Here is a 20,758-nt window from a genome sequence, read left to right as displayed (position 1 = left end):
ACATCGTTGTCCTTGTTCCAGCCTCCCGTGTATGGGCTGTGTGAGCGAGCCGGTGCTCCTCGCGGTTCCGTGTTGCTTTCTGCCGGTTTTATAGGATTCGGTTGGCTGTAAATCAGCCTTTTCTTTGGCGGAGAATCGGCGGCTCCGGCGGCGGCCGATAACAGACAGAACTTTTATTAAGTTTCTCGCCCCACAGGCACCGTTTCCGGAGCGTCTCGTGTAAATGGCGCAGGTGCGTCTCGTTAGACCCTAAAGCATCCAGGTGCGCGAAACCCCGACGGTCCCGGCTGCGCTTTATGTCCGCGCCGCTATAAATACCTCTGATTACCGCCACAAACCGGCCTCTTCTGTCAACAATTTAAAAACGAGGGGCTAACAGTCCAGGAATTCCTCCCCAAAACCTGAACGCTTAACCTTTCCGAATCATCATTTGGTGAAACGCAGGATCTTTCTCGTATTTCTCTCCCCGTGGATTTTATCTTTATGACCGATAAAAGTTACTTTTTATTCTTCTGTCGTGCCTTTTTCTGGCTTCTTCTTCCAGTTTGTGACGAGCCGACCGCCTCGCCGCTCCGCGCCATCCCAGAGTCCGTCCGGATACTTCCGAGCGCTTTCAGGGCTCACGTGTGGAATGTTTTTGGGTAGAGAAGGGGTTAATCGAGCGCAGACCGGATTTCGGAATTCTTTCACACGGCAGAGAGTTTTCGGCGGCTTTAAAACTTCATTTTTATGCACAAACGTCTGTTGGTTTGGTGAGATGAATGGAATATTAGTACTTTCCGCGCATACTTAGTAGCCATGGAAACGGACACCTTAGCTCCATTAGTCTCCGTACTCTCGGCAGACGAGGCTTTGAAGGTTGTTTTTCGGTTGGAGACATGAAAGATGCGATTGTTCTGCCCCCCGCCTCACATCGCAGGAAACTCTCGCCCCGCGCCGTACGCCGGCACCTCCACCCGCCGCTCCTCTCCTTCAGAGGTTATTTGCCCCATCGGTGCAGAGCGTTAGGGCATTAATATCGCCGTCTTTCTGCCGTTATTACTTTATATGCAGATTCTCCCGTCCATCGCACGCGCGGGAAGCAGATTAACGTTTATACCTAAAGTCACCTTGTGTTCTGCCGACGGCTGCCGGGGATCTCCGCTCGCCAGACGTCTCCGCTCTGATTATCGATTACGGGGCCCAGAAAAACACAACAGAAAAAACACCTTTTTATTTACATTCGGGGCGGGCATTTATTAGAAGAATGAGTTTATTTCCCCCGTTTAATGTATAAAGCCGGTTCCTGCTGTTTTCATAGACATTATGGGGGCTTTTAGGGCTGTAGAACCCTGCGATCCCCTCATACCCCGCAAACATTCTGACCTCCTAGAAAAGAGGGGCATCGGGGGAGGGGAGAGGGGGCATCGGGGGAGGGGAGAGGGGGCATCAGGAGTTTTGTTGCACAGAGGTACCGGACGAACTAAACGGGGCCGAGTAGAATGGAGGGACTGGCCGGGCTAAACTCGATGCGTTTTAGTAAATCTCATTAATAAGTTTGGAGAGGAAACGCTCTTTTGTTCTCTTTCCCTCCCAGCTGCAGGAACCTGACGTACCCCGAGGACCTGCCGCAGGTCAGCATCGTCTTTATTTTTGTGAACGAAGCTCTGTCGGTGATCCTGCGATCCATCCGTTCCGCCATCGACCGGACCCCCGCCGACCTCCTCAAAGAGATCGTCCTGGTGGATGACAACAGCAGTAACGGTAAGACGCGGCAGGGCGGCGGATGATCCCGGACACTCGCCCGGGGCTCTAGTGTGTAGCGCTCTTCCCTGATGTCACATTTTTTCCATATTTCTCATTTGAAACGGGGGAGAAATGTTAAAAAATTCAAACATCTGAAAAAGAGAAATGATGAAAGGATGGCTGTTCCCTGTTTAATGCGATTTTAGCTCCAGAGGAATTATTTTACACCCCGATAACCCGCGTAACGATCGGCTCTTCGCGTAACGATTGGCTCTTATAAACGCGTTCCGGGCGTCCGTATAATTAGTTTGTTTGAACGACGCGTCGCTCGGGATGTTTCTGACGTGCGATGCGGTGACGAGAATCCGGAGCTTAAATCTCCCGAGAGCTGATGATGAGCGGAGCTGAGATCTGCGATTCTCGGGGGTTTAGGACACGACGTCCGTAGCGATAATCAGACCGGCTGGAAGATTTCTTGTTGCCCCAATGATTAGAACTTTAAACAGAAACTACCCCAGGTATTTTGCCCCAATCTGTTCGGTGCCCTCGCAGGGATCATCCCGGAACTTTGCAGAGAGTGAGGCGTTTCGCAGGGACTGGATCCCTGTATGAAGATGCGCAGGATGCTGGTAGTTGGAGTCCTTATTGCGGTGTAGCGGGTGACATTTAATGTATCCGAGCTCCTGATCTGCGCTCCGCCGTCTCCCGCCGGACGGCGTTATCGTTAAAGATCTGGGGCTCTTCGGTGAGTCCTGGCCGGGACCATCTAATGAGCTTGCAGCCGATTGGCCGGCGTAGGATCACCGCACTGTGTTAATCGCCAAACGCTGGAAATGATTCACTTCCAAAGCCCAGTTTTTCCTCGTTTTGTGTAACGTTTAAATATCATTTGTTCTCCGTGTAACGAGGTCGCTGCCGGCCGCTCGCTGATCTCTAATTAGAGAGACGCGTAGCTGTCGGCAGGACTCGGAATTCGGAGCGTGAATTTGGGATCCGCCGCGAGGAATTAAGCCGGCGTTCTCCTCGGATCAGTTTTTTTTTATTATTATTTGTGCTTTTCATGTAATTCTGGGAATTATTCTGTCCGGTTCCCCGTTAAACGCTCGGCGCTCCTGATTAATCCCTCAAAACCGCTGCGTTTTCAAACTGCGTCCGTCTGCCAACCGAATGCGTCTGAAACAGAGGCTTCTGACCGAAGTAATGACGCGAACGGAGCGCAGACCGGCGAACGGAGCGCAGACCGGCCGGTACCGGGATGCTCCGCGTTCCATCGCGTGATATGGGCTGGGCTCTAGTGTTTATGTCATTTAGTAGCTCCCCTGTTTGCGGTGATTGCACCATGCGCGGCTCCGCCGGTCCCAAATGCTTTACGTCAGACTGCAGGAGATTAAGGCTCAGTCTTTGAGCTGAGGAGTCGTTGGGGTGAAATTAATAATAAATACCCGGGGCAATGTATGGAAACTGCCCCGGCGGCCCCCAAAGCTGCCCCTCAGTGAAGGAATGCGGCAGATTTTTGTTACATGTTTTTGGATGATAAACCGATAGAAAATGCGCCTCTTGTGACGGAAGTGAGACCCCGTGGGGCTGTTAGAGGGGTTTTTGGGAATCCGTAGATCGAGCTGCGAAGCTTCAGCCGGGAGCGTTTTCTGAAATGAATAACATTCACCTTATCGGGAGAAAATCCTTTCGCTGCCGCCCGACGACGAGTATCTGCGCTCAGACAATAACCCCCGATGGGTAATAATGGTAATTATTACGCTTCACGCTCCGGGCTCAAATCTCCTCTTCAAACGACACCGGAGAGAAGAGGGGCAGCCGACCCTTCGGGGAATATGGCTGCCGTGCGCGGCTACGCGTAATAATAATACTTATAATATATAATAAGGCCGTGTAAGTGAATAGAAATAGATCCGGTGGGACCGGTGCCTCTCATCCGGTAGGTGGAAGGTTTCATAGGGAGGTGGAGAAGCAGCCGGCCCCCGGAATATCATCGGCGGGGGTTCGGCGGAGCGTCGGGGTCTCTGTTATCAGATCTCCGGAGGTTTGTTTGCTGATTAAAAAGAAGACAGACGTTGAGCGGGAGAGGGAGACCCCGGCAGATGTCGCACGCAACGGAGCCACGGGCTGGAGCTGTCATGTTTGACCGCAATCCGCTCGGCGTTCAAACTCTCTGCGTCTGAGCCAAGATGACATGAAAAGGCTGCGCGGGGAGATGCTGTGCATGCGCGGACGGGAGGGCTAGTGCCAGACGCCAGGTTCTCTCTGCCCGTTCTCCTCGTTATAATTCCTCTTTTCCGTTCGGTGTCGGTCTTTGTTCCGCGTGAATGAAGATCCTCGTTCTCGTATGTTCTGTGTCACCAGGGATGGGTCAAAGCGCTGTACGTCGCCCCCAATAACCGCGGTAGAACCTGCGCGGCCGACACAGGCTCCCGGCATTAAGCCCTGTGGGGGGCGCTATTTGCTACGGTGCTGATGCTCAGGGATTGCCCCGCATCTGATCCGTTCCCATCCCCGATCTCTGTGTGCCGCAGAAAGTCCTCTTTATGTTTGTGTCGATATTTTTGGGGTAGATGCTGCTTGTTTTAGTATAAATGACTGGACGCTGGGGCACATTTAGCTCAGGAGGAGATAAAGCTGCCGAGAGCTCTGTATCCGGCCGGAGAGTCACGTTAGAGATCGATCCGAGCGGATAACGCGGAACCCACCGCTTACATCGTACCGGATGATGTCAGCTGCGGGCCGGTACGCCGGGAGGGGGTTAAACGGATCACCAGCAGGGTAACATATAGCGGCCTGCGTGTCCGTGTAACCCCCGCTATACACCTCTGTCCGCAGCCCACTATAGATCGCGTTATAGAGTCATCGTACGCGGGGTTTCAGGTCTTTGGCGTAACGATCTGCGGCTCTCGGCTTTTGCCTGTTCTCTTTGTGTTAATATGTTTGCTGCCGGTGGGATTGTGCCGGGGGCCGGTTACTTGTCTGGCATGTTAATAATCAGCGCGTTTTCTTGTTTTCTCAACAGAGGAACTGAAAGAGAAATTAACTCAGTACGTGGACGACGTGAACGAGAGGAAGCCGGGCTTCATTAAGGTGGTCCGGCACAGCAAACAAGAGGGGCTGATCCGCTCGCGTGTCAGCGGCTGGAGGGCCGCGTCTGCCCCCGTGGTCGCGCTTTTCGATGCTCACGTGGAGTTCAGCGTGGGATGGTGAGATTCCTTTTTTTCAGCGATAGATGCGGGAATGTCAGAAAACGGAAAATAGGAGAGAATTCCCCGATTCCAGGCGCCTGCAGATCCCGGATTATCGAGGAAGAGCGACAACGATTAACCCGCCGGAACCAACCAAACCGCTTCCGCCGTCTAAATCATATTCCTGTCTCAGCACCAAACCACAGCGGCCCCCGGGGGTTTATGGAAAAAGGTTGAAAATATCTAAAAGCGATCGATTCCTGCGTTAATAACCCGGCACCTTTCCCGGCTTTCTGAAACCGTTATAACCGGCCGCAGAATCCGTCAAAGATGTCCGTACCCCCCGAGGAAGCCGCTGCGACTTTAGCGCATCTCGCAGGAGGAATCGACGGAGTTAAAATGAAATATTCCGCCGTTTAATGTTTTATAAACGCATTTACTGCCCGAAAACTCCGCGAGAAACGCTTTGAAGTCATCGGAATCCACAAAATACGAACAAACGGCTCATGAAAGCTCGTGGATTAAAGGCGATGGGCGGTATCCGGGAGCGCGGTCCTCTGATGGAAGCCGAATCCCCCCCCCGTAACGTGGAATCCCCCCCCCCCGGGACACCGTGAATAACGAGAATGTGTTTTCTCCGCAGGGCCGAACCCGTTCTGAGCAGAATCAAGGAGAACCGGAAACTCGTTATATCCCCGTCTTTCGATAACATTAAGTACGACAGCTTCGAGATCGAGGAGTACCCCCTGTCCGCCCAGGGCTTCGACTGGGAGCTGTGGTGTCGGTACCTGAACCCCCCCAAATCGTGGTGGAAGATGGAGAACGCCACGGCGCCCATCAGGTAACACGGCGGCCCCTCGTATTACAGGCTTCTGTTCTCTGTCGCGGGAATTAGCAGGGACTGCGCCGCTGGAGCCGGGACGACTTCTTCTACCGTCTCTGTTTTCATGCTTTACTCTCTCTGCTCCCGTAGAAGCCCGGCTCTGATTGGCTGCTTCATCGTAGACAGGCAGTACTTTGAAGAAATTGGCTTGCTGGATGAAGGCATGGAGGTGTACGGGGGCGAGAACGTGGAGCTGGGAGTCCGGGTAAGAGAAGCGAAGGTCGCGCATGGTCTCCGATTTAATAAAAGCTCAAAGTCTGCGGCCGGGTCCCACGCGTTCCTTCTTCGTTATGTTTTCTCAGTCTTTGTGCCGCTGTAGTTTTCGTCGTCGGAGACGAAGCAGCGCAGGTTCGCGGCTCGTCATCGTCCTGCGGCTTCTTACGGCGTCATCGGGTAATATTTCACCCCAAATTCGGCCTTTATTTAGGGTGCGGTCGGTTTGGAGCGGGCAGCGCGTGGAATCGGCAACGTTTAGATGGTCGGTAACCGAACGTTAGAAATAATTCATGCCGTCCTCCCGCAGTTCCGGGACTTTGTTTGGCAGCCGGCGATGTTCACAGCGTTTGCTCCATAAGGAAATCCTCCCGGGATCCGGTCCCTAAGGAGAGATTAAACCTAAGACGGCAAAATCAAATGACTGCGCTGCCATGGAAACGGAAAAGGTTATTTGCACCAATAAATGTTTTGGTTTTTTTAAATACTGAAAACAATTCCCCGGGTGATGCCCGCCAGGCCCCCCCGGACAGCCCGTTCCTACCCCAGCGTTCTCCTTTCTAGCGACGGTGTGCGGGTCGGACGTTTCTCCTCGCATCAGCCGGTGACGGTGTTTGTGGACGAGATCTCCCGTCAGCATTCCCGACAATTACCGTCACCGGGACGCGGGCAGCCGCCGGCTCCGACGCCGATTCACTGGCCGAGGCTGCTTGTTCTCTCTGTTAATGACTTCATTTCACGATGAAAACGCTCGTTTTTCTTGTTTTTCTCTGGAAAGCTTGGACCGAAAAACCGAAAAGTGCCGTTCAGCCCGAGGTTCTGCGGCATCGCTGGCGGCCGGCGCGGTTTGGTGGCGTCTCTTTAGTTGATGTTTTTCTGTTTATTCCGGATCGTTCTCTGTATTTACGCCCCGCAGACGCCGGTCACACAGATGGAGACGAACAGAGCGCGGCGTCCAATTAACTAACGGCTGTCCGGATCCATGCGGTACGGCATCCATTCATTAACGATGCAATGCGGCGTTAACCCTTTCACTGCTGGGGAAATATTCTGTGTATTCCCTATCCTGATGAAAATCCATGATGTCTGCTACCCGCTGTGCTCTGTGACCCGCACCGGACCGAGCGCTGGGCTCTCTGACCCGCACCCGACCAAGCGCCGGGCTCTCTGACCCGCGCCGGGCTCTCTGACCCGCACCGGACCGAGCGCCGGGCTCTGTGACCCGCACCGGACCGAGCGCCGGGCTCTCTGACCCGCACCGGACCGAGCTCCGGGCTCTCTGACCCGCACCGGACCGAGCTCCGGGCTCTCTGACCCGCACCGGACCGAGCTCCGGGCTCTCTGACCCGCACCGGACCGAGCTCCGGGCTCTCTGACCCGCACCGGACCGAGCTCCGGGCTCTCTGACCCGCACCGGACCGAGCGCCGGGCTCTCTGACCCGCACCGGACCGAGCTCCGGGCTCTCTGACCCGCACCGGACCGAGCTCCGGGCTCTCTGACCCGCACCGGACCGAGCTCCGGGCTCTCTGACCCGCACCGGACCGAGCTCCGGGCTCTCTGACCCGCACCGGACCGAGCGCCGGGCTCTGTGACCCGCACCTGACTGAGCCCGCAGCCGGTAAGAACCTGTCCTGCGGTGACTTCTGCAAATCCTCATCCTCGGGAACGTTTCAGAGCCCACGCTCCGGATCATCGGTACCGTGGCAGGCGTCCCACGCCGCAGATGCCTCTCAGACATCTGTTACATGGCGACGGCTTCCAAGCTGGAAACAGAGCTTGGAAACGATTTGTCGTGGCTCGGGGTGATTGAAGGCCAGGTACACGGCTTTACAACATACCGAACACATGCAAATGGCGTGTCGGAGAGAACACGGTAAGAGCCTAGAACCTCGAGCCACAGCCGGGCTGGCAGCAAGTAACGGCCGGACTACAACCATCCAGATCCGCGGATAGAATCTTCCCGGCGCGGGGCGGAGGTCACGGTTTTTGCGGATCAACTTTGATTCCAGTTTCTCCGCCAATCTGACCCAGGAAGAGACACGCAGCGGATCCAGACATGGTCTGCGGGATTACGGCGGGTTTATCCTCCTGTGACAGCGTGTGATTGGCTCTCTGGTTCCGCGGGTCGCCGCGATGCGTTCAGTTCTGGCAGAAGTTTGGGTTTAGTGACCGGATCCGTACGTTCTGATAACACCGTTTGAATGTTATGTAGTTCACCGATACAGTAGAATGTGCGTGAGTTGAGTGTCCCGTTAGCGTTGCTCGCTCGGTTTGGCCCCGGAGGGCCGCGGCGCTGGGACTTAATTAATAGGATTTTCTTCTCGGTCTGTAATCGATATCTTCATTAAATTCCCCGATAAGTTGATTTTAACGGCCGCCCGCAGTCTGCTACGTAAGTGAATTTTCTTTGCCTGAAACATCCGTCTTGTGAAGCCTCGATTAACCCCTCGTGGGATTCTGGAATTTGTTTTCTGGCACTGGCTGTGATAGTACCGGGACGAGCTACGGCCCCCCTGCCTGTCGCGGAATTCTTACTGTGTGGGGGTCACGTAACACAATGTTACCCCACGGTCAAAAAAACAGACCTTGCAAACAGCTAAACGGAAGCCTCAGGGAAGGTAACGGGGTAATTGGTAACGGGGTAATTGGTAACGGGGTATTGGGTAACGGGGTAAACGGGAGGGAGAGGATGGGATGAGAAGGGAGTAAGGATGTATGTATGATAGTGAGCGAGTGTTTGCGTGTGTGTGAGCACAAGCGTGTGCGGGTTAGCGTGAGGGTCTTTGTCTTAGCGTGTGCGTGTTTGGGGGGTATTTGCTTTGCATTATATTGGTGACGTCAGCCTTGTCCGGAAATTAAACTTTTTAATGTCGTAAAAAATGGAAAATAATACCGTATTTGCTCGATTATAAGACGACCCCCTAAAATCTGAATATTTAATTTATGAAAAAAAGAAAAAGCCTGAATATAAGACGACCCTGTAGGAAAAAAGTTTTACCAGTAAATGTTAGTTCATGCTGCTGAATTGTCGCCCCCCCCACCCCGTCCGCCCTCTTTTTATGTTTTAATGATATAAATAAATAAATAAAGTTCTATTTTTCTGCCGTGGCTTTTATTGGGGTAAAGTCGCTCTCTGTAAAGAGAGCGAGCGGTTGGGGGGTTTGTTCGGTGAGCGGCTTTTGGGGCAGTTGGCCTTGATTGAATTATTTGATAACTGTGGTTTGGGCCAAGAGTTCATTTATTTGATTTTCAGTCACAAGTTATTGATGCAAAGTTGTTTTTGGTTATTGTTAAATAAATTTATTACAAACGAAATAAAAGACGGCCTTTGTTCCTCCAAAATAGTTCCAGTTATTTATTTATTTATTCTCTTGGTACAATTGGTTACAAACATTTCACCAAACCGCATGCTTTAAAACCCACAATCCATCCATCTTTCTTCCCGGCCCCCCCGGTATCCATAGTTTTTTGCATAGATAGTTTTCATTTCATGGCGTCTCTCAGTGCGGGGGGGGGGGGGGGGAGCGTGGATTAATGCCGCTTTTTCTCCCCCCTGCAGGTGTGGCAGTGCGGGGGGAGCGTGGATTAATGCCCTTTTTGTGCCCCTCCAGGTGTGGCAGTGCGGGGGGAGCGTGGATTAATGCCCTTTTTGTGCCCCTCCAGGTGTGGCAGTGTGGGGGGAGCGTGGATTAATGCCCTTTTTGTGCCCCTCCAGGTGTGGCAGTGCGGGGGGAGCGTGGATTAATGCCCTTTTTGTGCCCCTCCAGGTGTGGCAGTGCAGGGGGAGCGTGGATTAATGCCCTTTTTGTGCCCCTCCAGGTGTGGCAGTGCGGGGGGAGCGTGGATTAATGCCCTTTTTGTGCCCCTCCAGGTGTGGCAGTGCGGGGGGAGCGTGGATTAATGCCCTTTTTGTGCCCCTCCAGGTGTGGCAGTGCGGGGGGAGCGTGGATTAATGCCCTTTTTGTGCCCCTCCAGGTGTGGCAGTGTGGGGGGAGCGTGGATTAATGCCCTTTTTGTGCCCCTCCAGGTGTGGCAGTGCGGGGGGAGCGTGGATTAATGCCCTTTTTGTGCCCCTCCAGGTGTGGCAGTGCGGGGGGAGTGTGGATTAATGCCCTTTTTGTGCCCCTCCAGGTGTGGCAGTGCGGGGGGAGCGTGGATTAATGCCCTTTTTGTGCCCCTCCAGGTGTGGCAGTGCGGGGGGAGCGTGGATTAAGGCCCTTTTTGTGCCCCTCCAGGTGTGGCAGTGCGGGGGGAGCGTGGATTAATGCCCTTTTTGTGCCCCTCCAGGTGTGGCAGTGCGGGGGGAGCGTGGATTAATGCCCTTTTTGTGCCCCTCCAGGTGTGGCAGTGCGGGGGGAGCGTGGAAGTTCTGCCCTGCTCCCGAATTGCTCACATAGAAAGGGCTCACAAACCGTACACCGAGGACCTGACGGCGCACGTGCGCAGGAACGCTCTCCGCGTGGCCGAAGTCTGGATGGATGAGTTTAAGAGCCACGTGTATATGGCGTGGAACATCCCGCAGGAGGTAATTCCCGCTTCACCCGCTCCCAGGTAGCCGGGGGGGGGGGGCAATAGAAAAGAACTTGTGTTGAGGCCGGGGCCCCCGTGTTCTTGTATCTTTAGGGGAGACCGGGGCGGGGGGGGACCGCCGTACTTCCTATTGGCCGTTGATTCTCGGTTTGTTGTCAGGACTCCGGTATCGACATCGGGGATATTTCCGAGAGAAAAGCCCTGAGGAAGCGGCTGCAGTGTAAGACCTTCCGCTGGTATCTCGTCACCGTGTATCCGGAAATGCGGATGTACACGGACACCGTCGCCTACGGCGTGGTAAGTGCATGGTGGCCCCCCCGGCCCCCGAGAGAACAAAAAAGATTAAAAATAGCCTGAGATATGAGACGGATTTGGTAAAGTATCAGAAGGCGATCGATGCGGATTCTTTATAATTCTGTCCGCGCCGGGGCCGCTCTCTCCCGGTAACACGAGATATTATTATCCGGTGATCCCCGGTGCGAGGGGCAGTCGGGGCCGCGGGTCTGTATAAAGGGTTAATTTGCAGGTTATTGATGATGTCATTATCTGCAGGGCGACTGTAAATAATATATATATAATTATAATATATTTAATATATAAATACAATCTCCTCACGTCTGGTTTCAGCTGCAGAATTCCCTAAAGACAGAGCTATGTCTGGACCAGGGGCCGGGCACGGACAACATCCCCATCGTCTACATCTGCCACGGAATGACGCCCCAGGTACGTGGCCCTAAATCACATCGCTCTCTGCCTCTGTGCCTCGCACAAAGTGGTATTGGGGGTCGGAGAACTACCGCCCGGGTGGGGGAGGTGACGCCGGAAAGCTTTTAAATAACCCAAATAGTCTTGATTGCGGAGTTGGGGCAGCGATCCACCAATGACACCAAGGATCGGGGGTCGGTGGGGACCCCGGTGTGAGGGATTCTTCTGCTTCGGCCGGGTTTGTGGGAGGGAGACCGCCGTGTCCAGAGCCCGTCCCGTTGGGGGTCCGTGGTTTGGGGGGGGGTAATTGGCACCTGCTGGTTTTTCTCCAGTAAAGTTCTCCTGGCGTACGTTTCCATGCAAAGCCTATATATGGTTACTATAGCAACAGTATGAATGTTTTAATTTCTTTTATATATTAATACGTATTCTGCACTTCGTTGGAGAGACTTCTTCCTAAAGCCGCCGTCTCTTCTGGAATTGATTGAAAGCCGTCTGGGGTGACGCGCTCTCCCACCTATCCCCTGCGCTGGGTGGGAAACGGGGGGATTCCTTGGGGATGCCCGTGGTCGCGCATCCTCTGCTCCATAATTTGTGGCGTCCCCGTAATAATTCTGCAGAGTGTCCCATCCCGGATTTCTCGGGGGCTTCCACTCGCCTCTGGGGGGAGAATTCCTCGCTTCTCGGCTTCAAGCCGCTGATGTTTGGCCGGAATGATGGCTGGAGACGGCAGCGACGGATTAAAGTTGTTGTTTTTACCGTTTCTTTGCACTTTTAGAGGCCGGGTTTCTGGCGTTTGGATTCATCGTTTTTGTTCAAACTCTGCCCCCCCGCGGACCCCTCGCTCCTCTCCGACGCGCTTCACTCATTAAAATGTCTGAATTCCACGGGTTTTCCCTCAAAACAGAGACGTTCACTTCTGCTACATCCTGGCCCTCTGTCTGCGATGATCTCTCGGGAGAGACGTCTGTCAGCCGGGTCCCAGAGCCGCGCGGGGTCTCGGGTCTGTCCGGTCACCGGTGCGGGGAACTCTGATCTCTGACAGTCGGGGAAGGTCTGCGCGATGGACGCAGACAACCCCCTGCTGCTAGCCACACCTCCTTCCGGCTGCAGCGTAAGTTGTCTACGCGGGTCGCATGGACGTCAACCCGCTGCCCCGGTATGCAGCAGGAAATTGGAAGCACCGGTAAGTGGGGGTGGGGTGGGGGGGGGGACAGAAGGATCCATGGCCCCTGCAGCGGTGCGGGGGATCTGGATCTTAGTCTCATAGTCAGACCTCTATTTGAGGTCTGATTATAAGACGACCCGATTAGAAGACGAGGGGTATTTTTCAGAGCATTTGCTCTGAAAAAAACCTCGTCTTATAATCGAGCAAATACGGTAATTACAACAAAATGACTTCTAATTTCACTGAAACAAAAGGCGGCCCGGTAATCGCCGTTTATAAAGCTCGGTTACTGCGGAGAAGTTTCCTGCCAGCTGGAAAATGTTGCAGAAATGAATGAATGAATAATTGCAGTAAACGAATGATGGCGGGATAATAATCCTACAGAGCGGGGTCACCATCCCCCTACAAATAAACCGCCCGGCGCGAGCGGCAGCCTCAGAATCCGCGGACGGCCGTAGCCGGGGCATCCTGTTGGTCAGCGTTGGGGTCCGGGGTGTTCGCTGTCCGCTCGGCTCCTGATGTTACAGACTGCGCTCCCTCTGCGGATGGCGATATCTGAACGCATCTTTAATGAAATCATGCAATATGCGGACGAGAAGCCAAAGGGGGGGCATGGTCGACGCGCGGCGTATTCCTCGGGGGGGCATGGTCGACGCGCAGCGTATTCCTCGGGGGGGGGGCGCAACACGCGGCGTATTCCTGGGGGTCCCGCATCGTATCCCGTAAAGCTGATGTTCTCTTTCTTTTCAGAACGTTTATTACACCGGCAGCCAGCAGCTCCACGTGGGGGTCCTCAGCCCGACCATCGACGACGACGATAATCGATGCCTGGTCGATGTGAACGGCCGGCCGCGGCTGATCGAATGCAATTATGCCAAAGCCAAGAGGATGAAGATGTTCTGGCATTTTACTCAGGTACCAGCCCTGCGCCGTCCGACGCTGATCTCGGGGGCCGCCTTTGGGGAACCGACAGCCGCGTCTGTCAAGGGGAGCAGGTCTGACGCTGCAACAACCAAGAAATGTTGGTTCTGGTGGCTCCTGCCTCGTATGAAAGACATCGGACTCCGATCTGTTATCTCCGGGGGATTATTCATTGGGGGAGAATCCAGAGGGATCCGTTAGCGAGAAACCGATCAGACATAAAATGTGATCTCCTCGCTACGCTGCCCTGCTCCGCAGAGTGATCGATATTTACCGCGGATTACCGATCCCCGTTATCCTCGAAACACCGCGTGTATTTCCAGCACGGGGCAGTAACGAGATCCCGGGGGTCCGCGGCCGCGCTCTCAGTCATTACGGGCGGCGTTCTGCGCTCTCAGTCGTTACGGACGGCGTTCTGCGCTCTCAGTCGTTACGGACGGCGTTCTGCGCTCTCAGTCGTTACGGACGGCGTTCTGCGCTCTCAGTCGTTACGGGCGGCGTTCTGCGCTCTCAGTCGTTACGGGCGGCGTTCTGCGCTCTCAGTCGTTACGGGCGGCGTTCTGCGCTCTCAGTCGTTACGGGCGGCGTTCTGCGCTCTCAGTCGTTACGGGCGGCGTTCTGCGCTCTGTCGTTACGGGCGGCGTTCTGCGCTCTCAGTCGTTACGGGCGGCGTTCTGCGCTCTCAGTCGTTACGGGCGGCGTTCTGCGCTCTCAGTCGTTACGGGCGGCGTTCTGCGCTCTGTCGTTACGGGCGGCGTTCTGCGCTCTCAGTCGTTACGGGCGGCGTTGTGCGCTCTCAGTCGTTACGGGCGGCGTTCTGCGCTCTCAGTCGTTACGGGCGGCGTTCTGCGCTCTGTCGTTACGGGCGGCGTTCTGCGCTCTCAGTCGTTACGGGCGGCGTTGTGCGCTCTGTCGTTACGGGCGACGTTCTGCGCTCTCAGTCGTTACGGGCGGCGTTCAGCGCTCTCAGTCGTTACGGGCGGCGTTCAGCGCTCTCAGTCGTTACGGGCGGCGTTCAGCGCTCTCATTCGTTACGGGCGGCGTTCAGCGCTCTCATTCGTTACGGGCGGCGTTCAGCGCTCTCATTCGTTACGGGCGGCGTTCAGCGCTCTCATTCGTTACGGGCGGCGTTCAGCGCTCTCAGTCGTTACGGGCGGCGTTCTGCGCTCTCATTCGTTACGGGCGGCGTTCTGCGCTCTCAGTCGTTACGGACGGCGTTCTGCGCTCTCAGTCGTTACGGGCGGCGTTCTGCGCTCTCAGTCGTTACGGGCGGCGTTCAGCGCTCTCATTCGTTACGGGCGGCGTTCAGCGCTCTCATTCGTTACGGGCGGCGTTCAGCGCTCTCATTCGTTACGGGCGGCGTTCAGCGCTCTCATTCGTTACGGGCGGCGTTCAGCGCTCTCATTCGTTACGGGCGGCGTTCAGCGATCTCATTCGTTACGGGCGGCGTTCAGCGCTCTCAGTCGTTACGGGCGGCGTTCTGCGCTCTCAGTCGTTACGGGCGGCGTTCAGCGCTCTCAGTCGTTACGGGCGGCGTTCAGCGCTCTCATTCGTTACGGGCGGCGTTCAGCGCTCTCATTCGTTACGGGCGGCGTTCTGCGCTCTGTCGTTACGGGCGGCGTTCTGCGCTCTCATTCGTTACGGGCGGCGTTCTGCGCTCTCAGTCGTTACGGGCGGCGTTCTGCGCTCTGTCGTTACGGGCGGCGTTCTGCGCTCTGTCGTTACGGGCGGCGTTCTGCGCCCTCAGTCGTTACGGGCGGCGTTCTGCGCTCTCAGTCGTTACGGGCGGCGTTCAGCGCTCTCATTCGTTACGGGCGGCGTTCAGCGCTCTCATTCGTTACGGGCGGCGTTCAGCGCTCTCATTCGTTACGGGCGGCGTTCAGCGCTCTCATTCGTTACGGGCGGCGTTCAGCGCTCTCATTCGTTACGGGCGGCGTTCAGCGCTCTCATTCGTTACGGGCGGCGTTCAGCGCTCTCATTCGTTACGGGCGGCGTTCTGCGCTCTCAGTCGTTACGGACGGCGTTCTGCGCTCTCTCCGGACAAAAAGCAGCAATTCTTCTGTCCGTTTTTTCTTATTCCTTAGATGGCGGTTTTTGTAAATTTACCATAATGTTCCATATTTGGTATTTTAAGAACATTTTCAGAAAAAGGAAATCGAAATATTCCAGAATCCGTCAGAAATTAAAAGCCGATATAATCCAGATTAATGTTATCATAGAACAAAAAACTTCTCCTCGCGTGATTTAAACGCCCAAAAGCACATTTATTTCACCCAAAAAGCTGTGATTTGTTAACTAGTATTTAATTTTCGTCATTCGCTTCTAGAAACTTTTTAATGGCAGAAAAAGTTTAATAATTTTTTGGATCAGAAAATATTCCGCTTGAGAGTCTGTGAAACCGTAACGAGTAACGAGAGATTATCATTAATCCCCAATTACTGATTTGTGGCTTTAATACCGTTTTTTACGGGAGCAGAAGAATTATTGGGAACGTAAAAAATTAATGTTGGAAAATAAATTTCAATAAATGGCTTTTCTCACCCAGAATCTAAGATAATTTAGTAAAATGCATCACACGAGGCTGGGATCTATAATGGCGGCCGCTATATGGGGGATGGGAAAAGTTCCCAGCGTGAAGGGGGTATTGGGGGTAACAGGGAGGTTTGTTACATCTTTCCCGTCTGTTACTGAGCGATCCGTCCTGTTAGAAGCCCCCAGGCTCCCCGATATTCCCCGAATGCCCCATTGCTCATTATTTACTTTACAAGCCCCCCTCCCCCCGGAGCCGTCACGTTGCGGGTCTTTGGCCGTTAAGCGCCGCCGTCTCAATAAAGCATTCTTTTTATAAACGTGTAAAAATGTCACCGCCGCTCCCCGAACGTAAAGTGATTGATTGGCTTCTCGCCGGCGGCCGCATCGCCTGTCATTTCCATAATTATCGCAGAATTACAATGTTTCATCGGCTGTAAAACATAACAGAATTCCGGTGACACCGCGGCGAGTGCCGGACTCCGGCCGAGCGATTGCAAAAATCTGCGTTTCAAAGGATTTAGACGAAAATACCAAACCGAGCGAAAAAAAGGGGGACCAAAACAGAATGCGCAATAAATAAAGTATTTTCCCCGGTGATGCCGATGACCTAACGCCATCGTGTGATGAGCACTCGGGGGTCTCGCTGGGGGGCTGTGTGTTCTATGAACGCTGATTGCCCCCCCCCAAATCGGTGACTTGTTTAACCCCAAGTGATGATTTTACGTAAAGCTATAAAGGTGACCCAGAGATCATAAAGTCACTGAGTTACCCGTTCGCTTTGCGGATGACGCCGGCCCCCCGGATCAGACGCTCGGGAAATGAGGCACTTTATATACAGCGAATTTCTATGCAGATCTGGCCGTCTCGGCGGGGCTGCCGTTCCCCGCATGCTAATTCCCTTGTCTTTAACCGCAGGGAGGATCGATCCAAAACAAGAAGTCGCGGCGCTGCCTGGAGCTGGCGGAGGACGGCGACGGGGAGTTCGGCTTCCGGCTCGTGCTCCAGAAGTGCGGCGGTCAGCGCTGGACCATCACGAACTTCCATAGAAACGGAACCACCTGACAGCTGCCGGTGAACGCCGCCGCCGCGGGGCGCAAGGAGTTAAAGTACACTACTTGAGCATTTTGCTACCGTGTAGCAGACGGCCGCCTGCTGAGGTTGTGGTTTTTGTAACGGAGGACGCCGGGGGCTTTAAGAGTTTTTATTTTGTAATAATAGGGACCGGCCGGACGGTGGGGGGTGGGGGGGGGGGCGCAGATTGAGATATTTTAAATCTAAATGTATATAAAGCAAAAAAATGAAATATTTATAAAACGACAATAAAACTTTCTGGATAAGGTTTTATTTAACGTTCTGTGTTTTGTGTTCCGTTTGTGTTCTAGACTCACGTTAATGAAAAAACGGTTCCCAATCTGGTTTCCCAGAGTCCCTTGCAGGAAGCCCCTGGGGCCGTGGGGGCCGTTTGTCCGGGGGGGGGGGGGGGGCAAACCTGGCACAGAGTTAATTGATCAAAACAAAGAGTTTGAGGCGGTTTTTCCATTTGTATGAATTAACCATTTGCGGTCTGGGAGAGGGCAATACTTGGGCACAAGGCTTTTGGCCACACACAGCACTCTGAGCCGCGGGGGCTGATATGTGGGAGAGGTGCGTGGCCGCGCAGGTGACGTTATGAGGACTTTAACATGCAATAGAGACGTAGAAATAAGAACCATTCGGCCGTTTCTTCTAATGTAAGCAGATAGAATCGACTTGTTTTCTGTAAACGCTTTACGCCCCTTAAAACTCCTCGCGTCTCCGCTTTCATCTCGTAATTAATTCACCGGCGTTTGAAGATTTTTATCTCCGTGAAGACCGAGCGGAGGGAAGTAACCGACCTTCCGCACGTTTAAAAATATACAAGAAAAATACAAATTGTACAATCACGTCCCATAAGAGGAGAGCGACTGTTACCATGACAACGGCCAGCGCAGGGCTTTAAATAGGTGCCAATTTTTATAAAGCGTCCCCTATACAGACCGGCTGGGATCTGCCGCGCGTCCGTATAATAATATACATGCGCAGGCCGGCGACACAGCGGCTCCTGGGGAAGGCAGAGCTTTTCCCGATAATAACCATGGAATCCCCGTAGATTTAAGGAACAGGACGGGTTATAAACAGGACGGGTTATGGGGGCATCGCCGGGCGCTCTGTGCGGGATCCCCCGGCCGCGCAAACGCAATTTATCAATCAGTACCACGCGGGGCAGGCGAGCGGCCAAACATCCCAATCCATCGGGTTCAACCCAGAAATCCAGCTCTGCTTGGGCATAATGGGGGGTCTCGGTTCACCCCCCACTCCTCAGGACCCCATTTCTGACCCACCAGGCCGATACGTAGCGCCGGTCCGTTAAACGCCTTTATCCTGGGAAAGTAACCAGTCGCTCGCCCGTGTAATATATCCGATATATCTCCTCATATCCAGCGCTATCCCGACAAACACTTTGTGAGAATTACGGTTGCCTCGGTTTCCAGGCATTTTACTGACCACATGGAGCAGAAATCGCTGATAATATCTGCAGGGAAAGTTCCAGAAACGTCTATAGAATAAAATGGTTCCGGGGCGCGGGGAACGACGCGAAGAGCTCGATACACAGAACCGGCGCGCGTTACGATCCTCGGCGCAGGGGCTTCCAGGTTCTTTCACCAAAAAATGACCAATTTAATTCATTAACCCATTCCCTGCTGTTTTTTACACATTATCGGGGCTTTTAGGGCTGTAGAACCCTGCGATCCCCTCATACCCAGCAAACATTCTGAAAGGAAATCAGTGCTTTTCCTTTGCGAGCGGAGAGACTCGGACAGAACGCGATGTAACACGAGTCCGTGAGGGGCCGACGGGGCCGGACGCGTCCATCAGCAGGATTATTCACCGGTTAGCAGTCTGCAGCCAGGTGCTCGGTGACACCGGGGGCCGGATACGGAGCGCGGCCTCCAGATGTAAAATCGCTTCACATTTATCTGAAATTCGTTGCAAGTTTAGGATTTCGTTACTGGAGAGAATTAGATTTTTAGAAAATTAGAAAAGAAATTAGAAAAGCAGTTATTATGGAAAAGACGGCGGGGAGAGACCCCGGGGGTCCGGCAGAAACGGGACGTAACAACCGGCGCTGATGAGAGATGTCTCTGCTGCTCAGGAGTCTATTCAATGCAGAGGGGGCCAAAATAAATGCTGCGGCCCCTGGCTGCCCCCCCAGTTTGCCAGCAGCAGCTTAGATCACACGGAGTTTCTGCCACTGAAGTAAAATGTGCCCCAAGACACATCGCCCGGGGGTCTCTTTTTTTGCCCCGTGGAGCATTTTGGGGTTATTTTTGAATTTTGCGGCCCCTAAACGGAGTCACTGAGGTCCCGCATTAAAGCACCGAGTAACACGGAGCAAACCCCCCAACAACCCCGATTCCCCCTACATGCAAATGAGACAATCTGCATACGGAGCGAGCTCAGCTAATCTGCATATCCCCGGCCCCCGAGGAGGTAATTATATCGCGGCCGATGATCTCCGAGCCCCGCTGCATGGAATTCTTCCTGCGAATTGCTTCATCCTCACGATAGACTCGGCACCATAGACGTACATATTACCCCGCGGCCGCTCGACAGAGGCAAAATACCCCGAGACCGGGGCAAAATACCACGAGAATCTGCCCCCTCACACCGAGACCCTGATACTGGGGTAAAAACCCTGAGAATCCGGTCACTGAACTAATCTTTTCCAGACAGCTGGAGAGACACCTGGACGGGTCTGAGAGCGGCTTTTATTCATTATTTGGGCCGATTGTGTTTTTTTATTCATTATTTGGGCCGATTGTGTTTTTTTATTCATTATTTGGGCCGATTGTGTTTTTTTATTCGTTATTTGGGCCGATTGTGTTTTTTTATTCGTTATTTGGGCCGATTGTGTTTTTTTATTCATTATTTGGGCCGATTGTGTTTTTTTATTCATTATTTGGGTCGATCGCAGCTTTTTACGTTTTTATTTGCTCCGCACAGACAGAACTTATTTCCAAACTGCTGATTTCTCAAAATATCGCCGTTATTTCTTTGAAATTAAAATCTTCCCGCTGCTTCCACAACAGAACAAACGACCCGCTGAGACCGCCACGAGACGCTGATATTATTATTCCCCGTAACGCGATTAATAATTAACGGGTCACCCCGAGAAATAACCCAAAACATTTCATTTTCATGCAATTATTTAAAGCAACTTAATTCAGAATAAGCAACTTTTACTAATTCCAGCATAAAACGGGCAGGAATAGGGACTGATGGCAGCGGAATCCCAAACCTGGAATTATTTTAGCATTTCTAGGGCAGGATTTGTTTTTTGTGCAGTTTCTAAGAATTACGACAATTCGCCAAAGAAATGAACAAAATGCTTCGACGGCAGATTTAACACATTTCTTAATTATAACCCAAAATAGTAACGCGTAGAATTACTGAAACCGATAAATATTGTTTCATAAACATCCCGGCCCGAGTGCCGCCGTCCGGGCGACGGGTGACAGCTTGCAGTATTTGGCTACTGAAAGGGTTAACGTCCGATGCGCATGAATGGGAATATGTTTTTGGTTACAGGAATGAGGATTCAGACTATTTTTATTGTTGTTTTTTATCAGGGCAGGAAAGGGTTACGGAGATGAAATAAGGTTTTTGGGAAGGAAGGTATTAATATCCCGCTGTATTTTAGGTGAAGGGCGGGAGATCAGAGCGGCTTCTGCGGATTTGCTCTATAAATATTTTTGGGAAATATTCTCATTATCGTCGTTATTCCGTTTAACCCTCGCTGCTCGATCTCCAGGCGTCCCGGACGACTCAGCCGGAATTCACAGAACCCAGAAAAATAAACGGCCAAACGAGAC

The 20,758-nt window shown here is 53.2% G+C and overlaps 1 protein-coding gene across 1 annotated transcript in view; it reads left to right on the top strand.

Moving 5' to 3' along the window:
- LOC149272855 (polypeptide N-acetylgalactosaminyltransferase 18-like) overlaps positions 1 to 16,928 on the top strand; it is a 56,274-nt gene extending 39,346 nt beyond the window's left edge. The window contains exons 3-11 of the mRNA XM_089506672.1: positions 1,577 to 1,743; positions 4,748 to 4,931; positions 5,557 to 5,754; positions 5,887 to 6,001; positions 10,350 to 10,535; positions 10,700 to 10,837; positions 11,168 to 11,263; positions 13,164 to 13,328; positions 16,782 to 16,928. Of these exons, the coding sequence (XP_089362798.1) occupies positions 1,577 to 1,743; positions 4,748 to 4,931; positions 5,557 to 5,754; positions 5,887 to 6,001; positions 10,350 to 10,535; positions 10,700 to 10,837; positions 11,168 to 11,263; positions 13,164 to 13,328; positions 16,782 to 16,928 (1,396 nt within the window). The remainder of the gene's footprint in view (positions 1 to 1,576; positions 1,744 to 4,747; positions 4,932 to 5,556; positions 5,755 to 5,886; positions 6,002 to 10,349; positions 10,536 to 10,699; positions 10,838 to 11,167; positions 11,264 to 13,163; positions 13,329 to 16,781) is intronic.
- The last annotated feature ends 3,830 nt before the right edge of the window (positions 16,929 to 20,758 follow it).

Source organism: Sceloporus occidentalis, unplaced genomic scaffold (genome assembly GCF_023333645.1).
Source record: "Sceloporus occidentalis isolate IW3139 unplaced genomic scaffold, rSceOcc1.0.p SCAF_410, whole genome shotgun sequence".
Classification (NCBI taxonomy): Eukaryota; Metazoa; Chordata; class Lepidosauria; order Squamata; family Phrynosomatidae; genus Sceloporus; species Sceloporus occidentalis.
The sequence above is the reverse complement of the archived record's forward strand: the minus strand, read 5'-3'. Positions and strand labels throughout refer to the sequence as shown.